The 16,830-nt window shown below is 39.5% G+C and overlaps 1 protein-coding gene across 1 annotated transcript; it reads right to left on the bottom strand.

Annotated features, from left to right (window-relative positions):
* Window positions 1–1,159: 1,159 nt before the first annotated feature.
* On the bottom strand, window positions 1,160–2,089 carry LOC138700496 (insulinoma-associated protein 1-like). The gene has a single exon (XM_069827100.1). It carries the CDS (start codon window positions 2,084–2,086, stop codon window positions 1,259–1,261), a length of 828 nt encoding a protein of 275 aa, XP_069683201.1. The 5' UTR covers window positions 2,087–2,089; the 3' UTR covers window positions 1,160–1,258.
* Window positions 2,090–16,830: the final 14,741 nt, after the last annotated feature.

Raw genomic sequence — 16,830 nt, 5'->3', positions numbered from 1 at the left:
CAAAAAAAAAAGAAATAATAATAATAATAATAATAATAATAATAATAATAATAATAATAATGTCATCGTAATGTCGTAGACAATATAAAATAAAAAAATCTATATAAACAAAACAATCAAAACTACAGGATCAGTAGCAACAGTAGTTAATATTGCAAATCATATGGACGCAGACTGGTAATAGTTATTTTTGTACAACAGACTAGCAAATTGACTAGAACCTCGTTCGTGGCTCCACGCGCTAGACTACTTCACTAGTTCTACATTACACAGCATGTTCATCCTAGACTAGACAAGATCCTTTATTGTTTTGTGGTTGCTTGTCTAGACTAGAGAAAGTTCGATTTGTGTTAACATTTTGACTAGTCTTAGTCGTCTTTAATCTATACGAGATTCGACTTTTTTTTTAGTAGGTAGGTCTATGTAATATTTAGTAGTCCAGACAACTTCACATATTATGGCGTTAACATACCGAGTACGTGTGGACGAGTATGGGAACGAACAATTGACAACGAATTTCTCATTGTCACTAGATTGAGCCTACATGTCAGATTATTAGCGTAATTGCACTAATTTAGACACGAACATAAGATCGAACAGCCGTTAAAACATATATTCAAATCCATTTCCAGTTTTCAATTTAAGAGTTTTAATTTCACAGAAATTGAAGAGCTGTTAGTGTTCTAATTAAACTAAATTCTTCAGCATCTGAAAACAATCTTTAGTTCAAATTTTTGTTTAACTACGATAACCATGATGTTACTTGAACATCAATTCGAGACTTCAACTCATCGTCAGTTTCTTTTTATGAATCTGAACGACAAAATAGTGTAGATGAGTAATTCCAGAACATTTATTTGGATATAATTGCACTCCAATGGTTGCTATTGACTTTTGAACAGGCCTAGGCCTATGTTTAACAGTTTTGACTAGAAGTCTGACTAGACTTGTTGGACTTGACTACAGTCTGACTAGACTTGTTGAACTTGACTAGACTTTGACTAGACTTGTTGAACTTGACTAGACTCTGACTAGACTTGTTGGATTTGACTAGGAGCATGACTAGTCTCAGTGGATTTGACTAGAAGTGTGACTAGAATGGGCTTGACTAGGCTCGATGACGTGACGAGGGTTGCGATGCGATGACTCTCACCTCTTAGAGCAGTCCGAGTCGCCAGAAGGGCGGCGGCGGCAGTGGCACGGGCCGGGGCGGCGGGGGGTGTGCCGGTGGCCACGGGGTGGCCATGAGCAGCGGGTGTCAGTTGGCGGCCGGCACCACGACCTGGTGCGCGGTGTGCAGCATGGTGGCGGCGTCCTGCTGGTGGCTCGCCAAGTGCTTCCTCAGGTACGCCTGGCGCCTGAACCGCTTCTGGCAGGCCGGGCACGGGAACTGCGGCTCCTCCCCCTCCGCGGGGGCGGCCGGGTCGGGGCGCTTCACGAGGTCCAGGCCCACGTCCTCCCGCTCCTTGCTGTGGGGCCGCGGCTTGTGCCAGCGCCGGTGGCTGGCCAGGTTGGCGGGGCAGTTGAACACCTTGTCGCACTCGGGGCAGCGGTACTCCACGTGCACGATGCGCGAGCAGCGGTGCTGCGCCAGGCTGAAGGCGTCCTCGTACAGCTCGCGGCACAGGCGGCAGATGTAGGCGCCGATCCGGTTCTCGATCTTGGCCAGCTCCGCCTTGGCCTCCTCCGTCACCTCCACCACGTTGAAGGCGGGGTCGATGTCGCCCTTCCGCACGACCAGCGGCGCCTCGTCCGCGCCCAGCTCGCGGATGATGGTGCCCGACACGGGCGAGGTCTTGTCCTCGTCGAAGTTGAGTCTGCGTACGGCCTTGCTCTTCTTGGGGGCGGCCTTCGTCTTCGGCGTCACGGGAACGGGCGACTCGGGGGCGGTGGGCCTCTTCCTCACGGGGGACGACGGCGAAGGTGTAGACGGAGGCGTGATGGGCGTCGCGGACTTGAGGGACAGATCCAGGGGCGGCGGGGTGGTGGAGTACAGGTGGTACTGGGGCTCGAACCCCAGGCGCTCCGCCAGGCCGTCCTCGCCGCCGTCGCCGTAGTGTCGCTTGACCAGGAACCCGCGCGGCATCGCGGCTCGACCTCGTCTGAGCGGGGCCCGCCCGCGCGCGGCCAATAGAGCTGCGTGCCCCGCCCCCCGCCGCCCTGCGCATGCGCGAGGGAGGAGTCGCAACTCGTCATTGGCCCCGCGCGCCTCCGTGTTATGTAACACCGACCTATCGGCTGGTCCGAATTCCTGCATCTGCCTCAATTAAACGGCTCTATCACAATTACGGAGCGTCGCCTCCGCTCGGTCCTTCGCGCTTTTTCTCAGGTCTCCGGGCGGGCGCCCCAGTTCCGTGAACTGCGTGAGAGCTGTCGTGCCCCATTTGTGCAACCTCGCTCCGAGATTCTCCCTGTCGGAAATCCAGGAAAAGCGAGCGGACTGGCGCCGGGCCGCGTCGAGAGCAACAGGTGACGCTGCTGCTGCTGCTGCACTTTCACTTGTAGTCTACAAGAAACTGCAACAATTAAAGAAATCAATACCGCTGCACGGCTCAGGGACGGCCTAATGGTCTGCAGCACGAAAGTTTCCACTTGGCAATGTCTGCGACAATTACGAGATGAGAACCCTGCTTTATGTTAAGCCTACTTAAATATGACTTAAACATTTACCTTCCGCAGTATTAAATAATAAAGAAATGCCTCGTTTAGTTTTGTAAACTACATCTCAAATTCTCATGATGCACAACGTGTCATGACCGCTTCAGCAGTAGGCAGAATGCTGTAGTCACACTAGTGACAGAAGACCATCCTGTTTCACTAAACTCTCTTCATGTAGACAACTGTAGGTTCGCACTCTGAGATGGAGCCAACCACTGGCTACTACGCAAGAAACAAGAAACCCCACCACTGAGATTAAAGTTAAAAATAAAACGCCTAGGCCTGTAACACGTGATACAATTTATAAAATGTCATTAAGAAAAGATTTTAATAGATTTAAATAAGGAAAAGCTCAGATCTAACGAAAAAAATTAGCCTAGTTAAATATCAAACATGTTTGTTCCCACTTCACAGACATTTCTATAATTTTCTGGACTTCTCTGTTGTCGCTAGTTCTTAGTAAGATATTTTAGCTAACCTGCTACTATGTAGGGCCTACCATTCTCAGCGAATACGAAATTTGTATACGAAATTTTATTTCACATAAAAATACATATTTTTGTAATATTTTAATGTTTTTTTTTATTTTAATTTTTTTAATTTAAAAACAAACTTGTGTACAACGGAAGATTATTCTCACAATAAGTCTACAGAATATAATTACAATAGAAAAAATAGAAATAGAAATAATACATCAATATAAAAAAGATGATACAATAATATTAATAAAATTTGAGGACCGAATGAGCAGCGCTCGTGTTCGGTCGCAGTTCAGATATATTATTAATAGACTAAAAGAGAAGAGTTCGGGGTAGAAGAAGATATCAGATGATAGACGACACCAAGATATGTGGATCATATGAGGAAACAAAGAGGAAGGCAGAAAATAGGAAAGATTGGAGAAAGCTGGCTTTGCAGTGAAAGACCTGGCCTTGGGCAGAACACTAAATGAATGAATGAGATTAAAAGAGGAATACTGTATATAAATAAAATAAAATAGGAACTGAAAGTAAAATTACAGTTACAATGAAATTACATACTAATATAATATTAACATAGAGAAGAATAAAAGGACAATTTATGAAATAAAATATATAGGCTACTTCGAAATTATAGAATAGGCTTACAAATGTAGGCTAATATAGGCTGGTTAATTCATACACATAGACTATAAATTTATTTAATCAAATTGAAGACATTAACATGTTTCTAATTTTCTTGTTATATGTTAGTGGATTAGCTACATGTTAGAAGTTCTGGGTGTAATTTAGCTACAGAATTATACAACCGAGGGCCAAAATTAATGCTATGCTTTAGACCAGCAGATGTGAATTATCTGTTCTGAATTGCCTGTTCTGTAAATTTCTCTTTCTTATTTATTTTTAATTCGTTTCTTAAGTTTTATTTTTTTCTTTTATTCACTTTTGCGTAGCTTTTTAAGCACGAATTTTATTCCAGCTGTAGGCCTATGTATTTTTCTGGCCTAGGCCTGTATTCTATATTCATTTCGTACTGTCACGTAGATTTCACACCGTACCTACTGTACAACCTTGGCTTTGCATAATTATAAATAAATAAGTACGTAGATGGATGGATGGACGGACGGACGGACAGACATAACTTACAGGTAGACAGACAGACAAGGTAGACAGGTAGACAAATAGATAGACAGACTTATCTAAGAGGTACTATTTATTTCACAGAAAGAGATAAGTCGAGTCTTTTGTACGATGAAGATTTTGCATGTCTAAGGTTTAGAATTTCTCATAGGCCTATCTCTCTCTTAATTCACGATTTTTAATATATCAGTTACTTTAAAGGACATCCACAAGTCCAATAATAAAACCAATGGCAAAACTCCAACTCGATGAAAAACAATGGCGAGTTTCCGATTCAGCCTTACACATGAGATTCGCGTGCTGATTTCGTAATCAACACGGGAACGTAAATATTCCAACTCCCTTTCAGCTTTCTACTTGTATGCAAGTGATGGTGACAAAGAGTGGGCTGTATAGTATGAACTAAAAGAGTAGATAGGCTAATACTAGCCTACTTAATACGTCGTTCAGACGTTAGGGCCTACAGTGTTGAAAATATGGTGCATTTATAAAAATGCAGAAAATAAGCAGTTAAGTTATAGGCATACTATGTAAAAATTGTTTAAAGAACTTAAAAATAATAGTTCGTATATATAATTTATCAGTGTAACTTACAGTTGCAGCCACTGGATATAAAATGCATGGAATTCTGGACCGTAGTTGTAAATAAACGATAGGGGCCTACTAGAGGCATGGTTATCAATATCTTAACTGTTATTATATCGATATTTATCGATATGTTTACGAAGATTAGGGTATAGTATTGACATTTATATTAATATGATATCGATAGGCCTATGCGATTTGGTATTTTGTTTGCCACGACATAACAATTCGGTTATAATCAGAAGTGGAAAATGATAAATTGTGATTTTCATTCAAGGGGGAGGGGGAGAAAAAACACGCTAACTGATCTCGTGAAATAGTAAAAAATAAAAGACAGTCTTTCCCCATACCAGCTGGCCTTCCTTTAGCTCTGAAGTACATTTCAGTTACAGGAACTTCGGAGCCTAGCGAATTAAAGTTTTTTTTTTTTTTATAACAGATGCATTTTGTCTATACTTCGTTCCCCGCTAAAGCTGAAACATGTCACACTCCTACCAGGACGAATAGAAGCTCCTACGAATAAACACGAATAGAAATGTTCAATAAGTAGTAAGCTAATAGACCCCTAACGATTTACTTTTGCCAGAATATTTATATAGGCTATTGGCGAAGTGTATGAACATCGGTTAAAAACGTAATATTCATAGGTTACGAAACGACGGTTAAACAATAACCGTAGTTAAAATGTAATTTCTGTGCACCATTCATGATTACCGATTACTTAAACATGATTAGCTGACACCTCATTTAACCCGCGTAAAGTATATGATGACACACTGTTTCTACAAAATAATAAAAGGAAAGCATTCATTCCTCTGCAAAGATAATAATCTACGTCTGAAAACGATTGCACTTACTCCGTTCTATATGGAAACAAACGTGTCCTTTATTTTCGCGTTGCATTTGTTTGCCTTTGGGCGCTGTTATGCTTTGCGAGTTGCATTTCTTTGTTTTTCAATGCTGTTAGGTTAAAATCGAACAGAATTGAAAATGAAATGCAAAAATGATTGCATTCAAAGTGAGTCTGAAGTATCGATAGACTTAATTACTATATTTAAATAGGCCTATATTATATTTATATATACATAGGCTATTATAAAAGATGGAATCTTAATAAAGGAAAAGGATGAAAGTACGAATTTGTGTATACGATCCAGGACCCCATTCATACTAGGAAACTGTGCATTATCCTAAGATCCATCCATAGGCCTAATCTCTCTTCGTTCAGCCAGTGTTGTAGAAAAAGATATACTCGAGTGTTCCCTCTTAAAATAAAGAAAATATCAGTTGCATATAATTGTAATATAAGCAGTGGATCCATAGGAGAAATACGACTATTTCTGTGTTATTTTAAGTGACCCATTTGTTGCAGCAGAAATGAAACTGTAGATTTTGATAAACGAAATCCCTCCTGAAATTTTCTGTCATTTAATTCCTCATAAAAATTCTGTCTTTCCACTAAAGAAACTTCACGCTCATCATAACCTCTATACAAGTAATTCAAGTACTGTACAATAATAACCGTCTTAGAAATAATCAGCTGTGAATCTGGCCGCCATTTTGTTTTACTTGACCTACTAATCACTGGTTATCTCCTTTAACTACTCGAATATGGTCGGTTAGAGATTACCATGGTTAACCTTCTATTTAAGTCCTGACCGAAGTTGATACACCGTAAAAATGCTTAACCAGGGATTAGGTGACAATTTTAACCAGTGGTTACACTAACCGATATTGATGCACGTGGGCATATGCCTCTTTCATAAAAACGTAAATATGTCTATTTATTATTGTACTCCAAATTTATTTTACTGGTATCGATGTGTATGAGATACCTATAGACTAGAGCTCTTATTGATGTAAGGAAATAGCTAACACATATACATTATACCGACAAAATATAGCCTAAATACATTGAGAGCTACACTTCTAAAAGATGCTCGATAACGAAAACTACAGTCCTTTAAAGTCATTCACAAATTCAGCAGATGTAACATCATAATATATGATGAGCTAGAAATTTGGTAATATTGCCAACGCGGGTATGTGGAAACAACCGACAGTTGAAAGCGATATGCGGGTAATGTTTGCACGTAACAATGACCTTGCACTAGCCCGCATCTTGCGATGTAGAGGCATGGAGACGACCCACAAGTGTCAGGGTGCAGTCACACCGCGCTCTCTTAGGTGGGCATTGTTCAATTAGCTGCGTCAGAAAATAGTATTGATTACTGGACAAGATTGCAGTTTTGAATGCATAATGTAGCTAATAGATAGGCCATTTGGAAATTTTAAGTGCAATTCAATTTATTTTGTACAAGAGAAGCACAGTAGGTATATAGACCAGCGTCGGGGAACAGCCTCTCTCCGAGGGTTCAGCTTTTCTTGCTACTTTGATTGCTGTTTTATGTACAGTAGTGGCAAAAAAACCGGACCGACCCTTGTAGCTGATTTCAGAGCCTTGTTCACTCCACAGCACGATAGACTGGTAACTAAGACTTTCGTGATTCGAATCCTGCCTGGGAAGGAAACTTTTTTTGTTCCTTATTCAAATTTATTCCAAATACTTTTCGATTGTAGCGATATTTTACTAGTTAATTAACTTATTCCCAGAACATGAATTTTGCCAGCAATCGAAAAATATTGGGAATAAATTTGAATAAGGAACAAAAAAAAGTTTCCTTCCCAGGCAGGATTCGAACAAGGCTCTGAAATCAGCTACAAGGGTCGGTCCTGTTTTTTTTTTGCCACTACTGTAGTTACTCATGATGACTACTCTGTTTACAATACGAGTTCCCCGTCCTTGGTATAGACTGTGGTGATTTTGTTAGTATTAATTCCCGTCGTCTCGAGTTCGATTCCCGACAGAGAAGTAAGAACTTATCTCACTCTTTTTAAAACTGGGAGCATGTTCTTATTTAGGATCTGTGGGTATACCAGTAGGTCGTTGTTACTATTGCTGAGTTCTTGTTTTCTATTGTGTGTTGTAGATGGCTTATATTTGTGCAACTGATTTTAAATTTTTATTAATATTAATGATATTGGTGATTGAGGCGATGATAAATCACGGCATTTGCCTTTGTGACTGAGGGAAACCATGAAAAACCCCAGTCAGATCGGCGGCCACGGGGTTTGAACCCGGGAGCTTCTGAATACGAGTCTCAAAGGCTGCCGTCTGAGCCAACTCGCTCGGTTGTTTTATTTTTGTCTCGAGTTGTCTTAAGCTGCTGTCTTGCATAATGTTGACCATACAGGAAGGAAGTAACGCTGATTGTGACTGTCTGATTTTGGTTAAAAATTCTCAGAATAATAAGTAGTAATTGTGGAAAAGCAGAATTTTTGGGAACAAATGAGATGGTGATGATGATGATGATGATGATGATGATGATGATGATTATTTAAGAGTCCGGATTTTTAGGTCAAATAAACCCAATAAACCTTTCTTTTAGATTTTTTTGTATAGGCCTATCATTCAAGTGACTTGGGAAGTGATTTAACCAGATTAGTGGGAAGGAAGGTCAGTGCCGAGAGGAGAAGTGAAATTGTTTCTGTGAGTGCAAGAGCTGAAATGTTGAGAAGCGAAGTGAAGAAAAAGAATGACGAGTTTATAACAGAAAAGGATGAAGTGGATGTTTCTGGTCCAAAGATGGCTAAAAAAAGAGACGACTAAGGACTTAGTAAATAGGTTGAAATATGAATTAGAGGAGTGTAATAGGAAGTTAAATAAGACGATAGAGGTAATGAAAATAGGTAAGGAGTATGGCGGAGGAGGCTAGCTAAGATAGTGAAGTATAATATGTAGAAAATTAGTGAGATCTGAAAATGAAACGTACACAAGAAACAGACATAATAACGAACATATTGGACAATGGTGTAGTATGTTTTAGTAACAAGTATTATTAGAAACAGTGTGTGTTCGATAGAAGTGTACTGAAAATCAAGAATAGAGTCGTAAAAGTGTCAATTTTGAAAGATCTAGGCCTAAATTAAGTTGTTAGGTTTTAAAGGTGAAAATATCGATCAATTTAAATGGGGTCGAAAGTTAAATTATAAGAGCGTCTACAAAAGGTATATCTGTAATGAATGCAATTGTGGCACCAGATACAAAATTGTGAAGTCCACATTACATGGATGCAAATGTTATATAGGCCTATCTCAAGGAGGATCTTCTTCCGATCCAGTCAGTTAGGTATTCCTGCTCCGGCCGTTAGGCCTACTACGATTTGTCTTAAATACATGTTGCAAGGCACACAATCTACAGAATAGGCAATCAGAGGAGCAATACTCCTGTAGAAGCTTTTTATCTTCCTGTGAAATAAGTTACAAAACATTACATTTATGACATTCTTCATTGATGATTCGTAATAATCATAGATAAGGTAGAAAAGAAACTAAGTAGGTTAACTGAAATGTCTGGAATTTTGTATCACCACTAGATAGAAAAGAAACTCGGCTGTTACGGTGGGAACAATGCCTTGAGGCATTTTATCGCCCCATATACAAACACACTCATCGATTCGAGTCCGGAGCCTCGATAAGAGTGTCATGCCATAAGCGTAATAAGCCGGGAGTGCAGGGCTTGATTGCAGTCAGCGAAATTATTAAGGAGGGAGGGAGGACAGTGAATGCCTTTAATATTGAAGCAAACAGCCAGTTCGTGCTGCATTGCGTAAGATGACACAAAAGTAAGGCGAGGTAGCCTACACCTAATTTAAAGTTCACTCTTTCTTGTAAATTGCACTCAAATACAATTTGCTTCAATTTTAATATTACCGCAACCTGAATTATTAGTCTTCTTTTTACTACACGTAGAGCGTTGAGAAATAAGTTAATGTATTTTTTTAATGTTGGCATTCAGTGAAACAAATGCGTAATGCTTTTACTTAAAAACAGACCCGAATTGAAATGCCGATATAGTTGCAAGGGGCCCCATATTTTACCAGATTTCCTACATTTTAAGCTCAGGCACGAAGACCATTATTTATTAGGACTGATCAAAAAGTTGGCGGACTCATTTGATTGCCCTTTTACTTTTTCAGAGTACCTACCTCTACCTCTTGGGGAAGGGATACTTTTTTTTTTTTTTTTAACAGATGACGGTCACTTGATTTCCGTCATTCACCCAAGCATGCCCACCTAAACGACATTTCATACAAGTTGAGATGAAGCGAAGACATTTCTTTCCCCTTCTACTTGTCCTGAGTCCGTCAGTAACAGAATGGTAGCTGTTACCTCTTATACCGGGCAGGGCATAGTTGCGCCCCACGGTCGGGTAAGATGCAGCAGATAAAAAAAGAGTCCCTGTTTTGTGGGCATAGTTGCGCCCCGTTCCCATCAGGTAGAGAAAGGGGCATGGCATAATTGCGCCCCGATGAAATAGGTAGAGAAAAAGACATTACGGAAACTCGAGCCTCGTAATCAAACAAACTTATTGATTTCTCATCGATATTATTCATTATGATACCGTTAAAATGAACACCATGAAGTTGGCAGTACTTTATTAACTGTTTTTCTACTGTTTATGCATTGATTAGGCCTATCGATAGCCTACCATTAAAATGAACACCATGAAGTTGGCAGTACTTTATTAACTGACATATTCAAATAAGTGAGCCGTTGGAATATGGGGCCTTAGCTGTCTTGACATTTTATTGGTGATCTTCACACCGTCTGTGGCGTATAGTAAGGTTAATTTAAAATGAATGTTAAGTTTAGTGAAAAGGGTAAAGAGTTAATAATTCACAATGGTTCTAAGTTTCAATTTTCGAAATCCTGTACCGTAGGGTTAAGATATCGGTGTACAAACAAAAAATGCAGTTCATTTATTTGTGTGATCAATAAAAAGGGTTATTTTAAACATCAAAATTGATCATATGCTAGGCCTACCTGATTTCAATGAGCTACCACTATAATATTTTTAAGTAATTTATTTATTTTATGACAATCACTTTCGTGTGTATTACGCCCATCGGGGCGCAACTGTGCCATGTCCATTCTGCCACCTGATTTCTTCGGGGCGCAACTATGCCATGCCTAGGCCTCCCAATTGACCGCGGAGCGCAACTATGCCATACAGCTTATACCTGCACCCTCCAAGTTGTACACACAAGAAAATAAAATATTAAATAAAATAGGCCTACATAAGTGGATATAAAATACAGTGACACAGATGTTTAACAATTAGGCTACATGTTTCAGTATATTTTACTGCCGTTCTTACAATATTTTCAACTAATAATTAGATTAAAGAATGTTAGTTTGTATTATGAAGTCAGGGGGGAGTGACAGTGTAGATTGTCCTATTTTGTATGCTATAGAGTAGCAACTAGCGGTGAAAAAAAAAAAACATTTATCTTCTGCTCTCAGTAAATTTTTTATGTGCCTGCTGATATATACAACAATAAAATGCAATATAAACGCTTAGTATAGACTCTCGAAATATAGATTACAAGTAAACATTTTCAATAGTAAGAATTTTCACTATGTTCAAAGTCAATTAGTCGAACGTTAGTAAGATGGACAGTAGCATCTTCCCCTTCACGGATGGTAAAGAGTGTGGGTAGAGGGGAAGACCCATCAGCCAAACTGAAATGGGGATTAGTGTGCAACGCGCCGAAAATTGTAGTTTTTTTTCAGCCGCCATGAAGGCGTTGCTCTTGGTGCACCATAGGAAGCGAACTACGTAACACAGTATGATGGCGATGATTAATGCTGTAATGGTGGAACGTCGGTAGGAGATACGGAAGCACACCGCGAAAACCTACTGCCAAATAAGCCTACTGCCTTTGTTCTTCACAAATTCCAGTTGGACCCATCGAGATTCGAACTCTCGTTAGCAGCGTGAAAAATCGACGCTCAAGCAGTTCGACTAATGGTGTGCCACAGGATTTTTTACAACGTTCTAATCACTTTAGAAAAATCTAATATAAGACCACTTTGCGCCAGCTTTAACACGATAGTGGTTTTCATCTCTTGAATACTTCGTATTTTTATACCTATAGTTTCCAAACAAACCTCTAATTTAGATTCTGGCTGATATTCACATCTAGCCTTTTATCAGACAGTAGCCTATATCTTACTGACGATACGTGTCAGAGGAAGTACAATTGAAGACTCTTCAGGAAAAAGGATGTAGGCCTAGGTCTAACATCAAATTGATGAAATATGCGATTTACGTGGAAAAAGTAATTTTGACGCATACTTTTATATCAATAAATTATTGCATTCAATAGCTGAATAAACTTGTGTCCTTGATTAGTCAAATGGTTCTGCTAGTAAATATAGGTCTACAGAAATATGCCCCTGGTATTATTTTCCTTTCACCTGAAACATGTACTCGCATTTGTTGGTTACACCCTTATTCCGGGGAGGTCTTCAATTGCTTATATATTTAGCTACATCTCATTAATTAACTTAGTTACTAATCAGCGATATAACCTATGTAATAGAGGGAGAAAGGAACTGACCACCCTACCCCATTATCTCCTGGCTTAATAATAAAATGTGTAAGATTTACTGACGTTATGGCGTTGTTAGCAGAAGAGGAGATATACTACTGGAAATAAATGATAGCGGTAAGCAGTAGACTATGGTACGAAGATGAATTCAACAAGACAAAGACCATGGTTATAAGAAGACAAATAAAGAAGGTAAACGTGCATATTCTAAAAGAGGCAGTAGAGCAGCTGTCATCGCGGATAAGAGAGGAACTAGCGTGCATCTGTGGCTGCTGGCGGGTATGCTGTCGCTCTCTCCCTTCTGCACGACGAAGCATATTTCGTTGCACTCCTTACCCTTTACCCATTTCAGCGAGTGCTGACGACCACTGTAGTAGAGCAAGTACTTAGGGTATAGGGGAACTAGGCCTAAAATGACATACCTTAAGGAAATCTTGAAAAAAAATATGTATTCTTACCAAATTTGTTTTGGTCAATTATATATAACTGATACTACAACATTAACACATATATTAAGATCAACAGAAAGTGAAAAATACTGACAATCTTTAACTGAAAGGTATATTTGAAAATAGACAAACTATGTCATTTTACCCAAGTTACTAGGGTAAAATGACACACTTAAGTTAATTTTTACATAGTTCAAAAAAAAATGTTGTTCTCTTAGATACAATTGCACATTCATTGTGTGCCCATGAGAAACATTTCTTGCACTGTAGCCATGTTTCTTCTGGTTTTATTGGCTGTAAAATTCATTGCAGTACAGACAATGTGCATCGTTCTCAACATCACCATCGAAGTCATTCTCTTCATCTTGGTCCCCATTGCTCAGATCAAACTGAAGCTGTGTTTTTCCCCTGTTTGCTGAACACCTTTCTTCTACAGCTCTTATTTCAGCTTCCTTTAATTTTAATTGGTCATTAAAAGAGATGCTCGATTTGGGACCCTTCATGTGTTCTCTTTCTTCTCGCCACAGATTCCCCAGAGGGAATCGGGGAGATCTCTTGCTGTGTCACATGAGGTGTGACGTTTCCGCTGCTGGAGCAGTTGTTGGTGATGGCTCTATCACATGTTCTTTTGCATTCCTTGTTGTTGAACTGCTCTTCTGTGTTGCACCCTTTGGCCCGTTCGTAGGGACTGCATTCGTTAGAGGTCTGTCTGTGGGCGCTGCAGGACTAAATAAGTGATCAGGAAATATCTCCGAATTGAGTGGACAAATTCTTGTTGAAGAAAATCCACCCAATGCATTGGTGATGGTTGCAGCTTTTCCATAGGCTTCAGAAAATAAGTCCGCAATTCGAATCTGTGTTATCACCCATTCAGGATGGTTCCTCAGCCACTTTGTAACCGGCCTGATCATATATTTTCGAAGGCCCAAAGAAAGAGACATCAAGTGGCTAGAGTTGGTGGGTGCAGTGACGAGGGAAGGCTAACATGACGTGTAATCATTGTTGCCAACTTCTGTGTACTATAGAGCTGTAAATCCAAACTCATCTTACAATGTTTTCCACAAAAGCGCGTTTGTGTGAAGTAGGTGCAAGTAAACTTCAGACTCGCCAAGCCTAGCTCATTCATAAGAGGATAAATCAGAGTAACAAATTCAGTGCATATGAATATTGAAAATATATTTATTTTAGAAACTTTAAGGTTTTATATATTTTAAAGAAATCCCCATCTCACCTATTTTAAAATCAGTTAGCTTTACGAAAAATTCAGTCGAGCAATGAGAGAGATCCCACTCTATATTACATAATTTCACAGAAGTAATCACTAAATAATCAGCCATTGTAAACAAATTTGACACCAATTTTGCAAATCGCTATCGCCCATAATATATGGCTTCTCATTTCCAGTCAGAAACAAGCACTTGGGTAAAATGACATAGTATGTCATTTTAGCCAAGTAGGTGGTAGGGGAGAGTCGGGTAGTATCGGACGTCGGGTAATATCGGACAGTGCGTGTCTTTCAGCTACCACCATGTGGTAGTATCTGAATGACATGGTTAGGGCCTACGTTTCTCTATGCGACATCACAGAAACGTAACCATGTCAATCAGGTACTATCATCGTGTGGTAGATGAAAGAAACTCACTGTCCGATATTACCCGACGTCCGATACTACCCGACTCTCCCCTATGTCATTTTACTCAGAATGAAGAAGAATAAGAAGTAGTGTTAGTACGACCTAACCTCTTTATGAATTTGGATATTGTAATGCTTTTTATAGAGGGAAATATTCATGTTTTCAGTCATGAACATTATTTCACTAATATCTGAAGCTTAAAAGGACAAACAATACATAACATACCTCAACAATATTATATCGTCTTGCATTTTTTTCCTTTAGTTGCACCTGCTTCACCAAAAAAGCGCCTTTGCTTGCTAAAACTTGGAAGTAACCACTGTTTCCAGCTTCTGTGCACTATAGAGCTGTAAATTCAAACTCAGCTTACAGTGTTTTCACAAAACACATAGTATGTCATTTTACCCAAGTATGTCATTTTAGGCCTAACTCCCCTACTATGAGCAGTAACATGAACTGCTACCAGGAAGTCAAAAGGAGGATAGCAATGGTAAAGGAAGCTTTTAATAGAAAAAGTAGCATCTCCAGCAGATCTCTCGAAAAAGAACTGAGGAAGAGACTAGTGAAGTGCTTTGTGTGGAGTGTGGCATTTTATGGGTGGCAGAAACAGACATTGCGACATTACAACGAAGTAAAGAGAAGCGACCAGAAACATTTGAAAAGTGGATATGGAAAAAATGGAGCGTGTGAAATGGACAGACAGCATAGAAAGTGAAGCTGTGCTGGAAAGAGTGTGTGAAGAAAGAATGATGCTGAAACTGATTAGGAAGAGAAATAGGAATCAGGCCAGAAGAAACTGTCTACTGAAGGATACACTGGAAGAAATTATGTCCGGAAGAAGAGTTCAGGGCAGAAGAAGATATCAGATGATAGACATTAAGATATTATAGTCCACACCTGTGGAGTAACGGTTAGCGCGTCTGGCCGCGAAACCAGATGGTCCGGGTTCGATTCCTAGTCGGGGCAAATTACCTGTTGAGGTTTTTTGCGGGGTTTTACCTCAACCCAATATGAGAAAATGCTGGGTAACTTTCGGTGCTGAACCCCGGACTCATTTCACCGGCATTATCACCTTCATCTCATTCAGACGTTAAATAACCTAAAATGTTGATAAAGCGTCGTAAAATAACCTACAAAAAAAGATATTATATGGATCATATGCGGAGACTATGAGGAAGGGAGAAAATAGGAAAGATTGGAGAATGCTGGGTATGCAGTGAAAGACCTCCCCTTGAGCAGAGAACCATGAATGAAAATAATTGCCTCATGAGTGTTGCCTTATTGGTGTCACGAGCTTCCAACCTGTTTTCAGATAGTTGACTAAACAACAACAATGCCAAATAAAATGAAATGTGCAAGATTTGGGTTATCTGGCGGATTTGCTCAAGATATAGGCTACGACGTTTTGGTGAGCGCTCTTACTGTCAACCAGTCTTATTTTGCCTCAAAACAGGCATCAATCTTCTCGGAAAATTTGTTCTTTTATTTTTCAGTGCGTTTTTCAAATCTCTTCTAAGAAATGTGACGTAGTAGTCTATTTCCCATTGATATTTTGCCCTGGAGTACCCGGAATAATCTCGCTGACATCAAAGGAAAGCATCAGTCTGATTTTAGAAGATAACTTGATGCGAATCTTTTTAGATGAAGGACACCCGAGTGTTTCCACACTGAAACCTGTTGCCTCGTTCAAGGATCAAAATGTATCATCTTTCTTTAAGCGCACAGGATTGCTGAGAATCTGTAAATCAGTGAGTGATTCTGCTCCTCGATTGCGGTAGCAGACTGCGACTGGTTTTATTTTACTGATAGGCCAGTCACATCGCAGAAACACGCTTAATTTTAAGACATTTGATTACAACTGGGTTAACTCTTTCTTCTGACTCTCCTAAGTGCAAAGACAACTTTTATAGTGACAATTTTCTTTGTTATACATCTTGATTACACACTTTTAACACTTAAACAAACAGACCTACAACCTAACAGGCTTATATAAACTTATATGCAATAATTGTAACATCTTCTACATCGGACAGACTGGGAGATCACTTCAAACACGATACGAAGAACACTTTACAATCGTAACCAAATCACAAAACATCTCCACAGAAGCAGATCACATCATAAACACAAACCACAACTACAGCAACATAGAAACAGACATAGAAATCCTACATATCCAACCGAAAAACAAGAAATGAAACACATTAGAACAGTACAAAATATATTCAGACACACAAAAACACATCCATAACACATCCTCAATACACAACTAAATTTTAGAACACACATACTATTTGACTCCAGACTATCAAACGCAAAAGCATCTCCAGAAAAACAACTGATGAAACCGGAAGAAGCAGGAATGTCACTAGTTCTGAAGATGGATGATACTAAGTCGAAACTAGTCAATTAGGTAAATTACAACTTTG

The sequence above is a fragment of the Periplaneta americana genome, chromosome 5 (assembly GCF_040183065.1).
Source record: "Periplaneta americana isolate PAMFEO1 chromosome 5, P.americana_PAMFEO1_priV1, whole genome shotgun sequence".
NCBI classification, from domain to species: Eukaryota; Metazoa; Arthropoda; class Insecta; order Blattodea; family Blattidae; genus Periplaneta; species Periplaneta americana.
This window is presented reverse-complemented; position numbering and strand designations above follow the sequence as displayed.